Below are 2,104 nucleotides of genomic sequence, written 5' to 3' on the forward strand. Positions count from 1 at the left end.
TCTATATGTTTTTAATGGTTTTTGTTTTTGACTTGACTTGATTCTTTGTATCTTCTAAAGGTTAAATTGAGTATTTTAAGTAAAAATTTTGTAGTTTTTGGTGTTTTGTGTTGTGAGTTCTGCAGGTTTCTGACAGAAGAACTGTTGTTTTGTGTCGGTGTTATGAAGCACAGGTTTTGTGGTGATTTGATGAAGAGGAGCCTCAGGTTTGAATGTGTGGGAGCAGATGAAGAGTCTCCACATGTACATGAAGTTATTTCACTCTAACTGCAGGTAAAATGTGAACCAACAGGCAGAGACAGAGTGTGGGGGAGGAGAGCGTGGGAGGAGACCAGCACCAGAGTTTGTTGGAGCTGCTGGTGTCCATGATTCAGAGGGAGGAGGTGATTCAGCTGCTCAGAGGAGGAGGAGGAGGAGGAGGAGGAGGCCTCAGGAGCTTCATGAATCCATCCTTCAGTTATCTTTGGCAGCTCTTCATGGTTTAGTGAAGAGACACTAAATTTGTCTCTTTTTTCACACAAAGCTTCAAGCGATCTGTCTTTTTAACACGTTTCAAACTGTTTCCTTGTAATCATTTGAGGTGAAGTTCACCTAAAAGAGCTGCTGCAGATGTTTCTCCTGCTGTTGTTGGGTTTATGGTTCTTTCTGCTGTTTGTTTATTAAAATAAAGCCTTTAAATGCAAACAAAGATATAAACATTAATAACCAACCTAAAGGTCAAAGTCAGGAAGCGAGCGGTTTCCTTTGAGCAGAGCAGCTTCTCAATGGCTCTTTGTTTCTGCTGATGTCATCGACTCATCGGCTCGTTAGCTTTTTAAGGTCACTGTGWGACATTTTTCATCCTGCTGCTGGTTTTATTGTTGGAGCTGCCTGAGTGGAGCCTGGCTCTGCAGTCAGAGAGGAAACCTTCAAACAGAACCGAGTTAGCTGAGTTTACATGAGACTGAGAGGTTAGTGTCAGTGTGTCCTCTCAGGTTTGGACACCTGTCCAGGTGTCCTCTGTCTCTCAGGGGCGGAGCCAGAGGGGTGAGGGGTGACACCCCTGGCCCCTGATTGGCCACCTCAAATAATTAACAAGTATATGGATCTTAGATTTTGTACCGAACTGTTAAAATATTCAGCTGTTTGAAAAACAGCTCAACTATAGCTCTTTGTGAAATTAGCATTAGCATCATGTTTAGCTTAATTTAAGATTAGCATAAGCAATCGGCTTTTGATTCTTCTTACTCCACAACAAATTTCAGCTCAATAAGTCTTACAATGGCTGAATTATAGCTTTTGAGCTAGCTGAGGTGGCCATCTTTAATTTTTGAATTTGGTAAATATGGTTTTTGGCTTCTTTTACGTTAACTTTCAGCTGAGAAGTCACAGCTTATCTGTGTTGTGCCTAGCATTCAGCATGTTGTTTTTGATTGTTCGTAGCTTCAATCACACTAAATTTCAGCTTGATGTTTTATAAAACAGCTAAAATTAAAGGCATTTGGAATTAGCTGTGGCAGCCATCTTGAATTCTCAAATCCAGTGTGCTTCTCTTTAATTTTTATGTGCCCCCCTTAAAAACACCTGGGCCACCCCTGCAAAAACCTCTAGCCCCGCCCCTTCTGTCTCTCACACAGAGACAGTTGGACATGTGTCCCCGAGAGGAGCAGCAGGTAAAGACAGTAAAAGTTTTATGACTCCATCTGTCTCTCTCCTGACAGACATTACCCCAAGACCTCCTTCACCATCGTGGCCGACACGCCAGAGAACCTGAGGCTGAGGCAGCAGAGCGAGCTACAGAGCCAGGTAAACAAACAAACAAACAAACAAACAAACAAACAAACAAACAAACAGAAAACAAACAAACAACCAAAGAGCGAGCTGCAGAGCCAGGTAAACAAACAAACAAACAAACAGAAAAACAAACAAACAGAAAACAAACAAACAACCAAAGAGCGAGCTGCAGAGCCAGGTAAACAAACAAACAAACAAACAGAAAAACAAACAAACAGAAAACAAACAAACAACCAAAGAGCGAGCTGCAGAGCCAGGCAAACAAACAAACAAACAAACAAACAAACAAACAAACAAACAAACAAACAAACAAACAAACAAACAAACAAAC

At 41.5% G+C, this 2,104-nt stretch overlaps 1 protein-coding gene across 2 annotated transcripts in view; it reads left to right on the forward strand.

The window, feature by feature from the left end:
• The window catches only part of nebl (nebulette), a 68,649-nt gene that overhangs the window by 12,988 nt on the left and 53,557 nt on the right, over positions 1 to 2,104 (forward strand). For both annotated transcript variants that reach the window (XM_014027547.1, XM_014027548.1), the window contains exon 3: positions 1,701 to 1,785. In XM_014027547.1, the coding sequence (XP_013883001.1) occupies positions 1,701 to 1,785 (85 nt within the window). The remainder of the gene's footprint in view (positions 1 to 1,700; positions 1,786 to 2,104) is intronic.

This window comes from Austrofundulus limnaeus, unplaced genomic scaffold, assembly GCF_001266775.1.
Source record: "Austrofundulus limnaeus strain Quisiro unplaced genomic scaffold, Austrofundulus_limnaeus-1.0 Scaffold662, whole genome shotgun sequence".
Classification (NCBI taxonomy): Eukaryota; Metazoa; Chordata; class Actinopteri; order Cyprinodontiformes; family Rivulidae; genus Austrofundulus; species Austrofundulus limnaeus.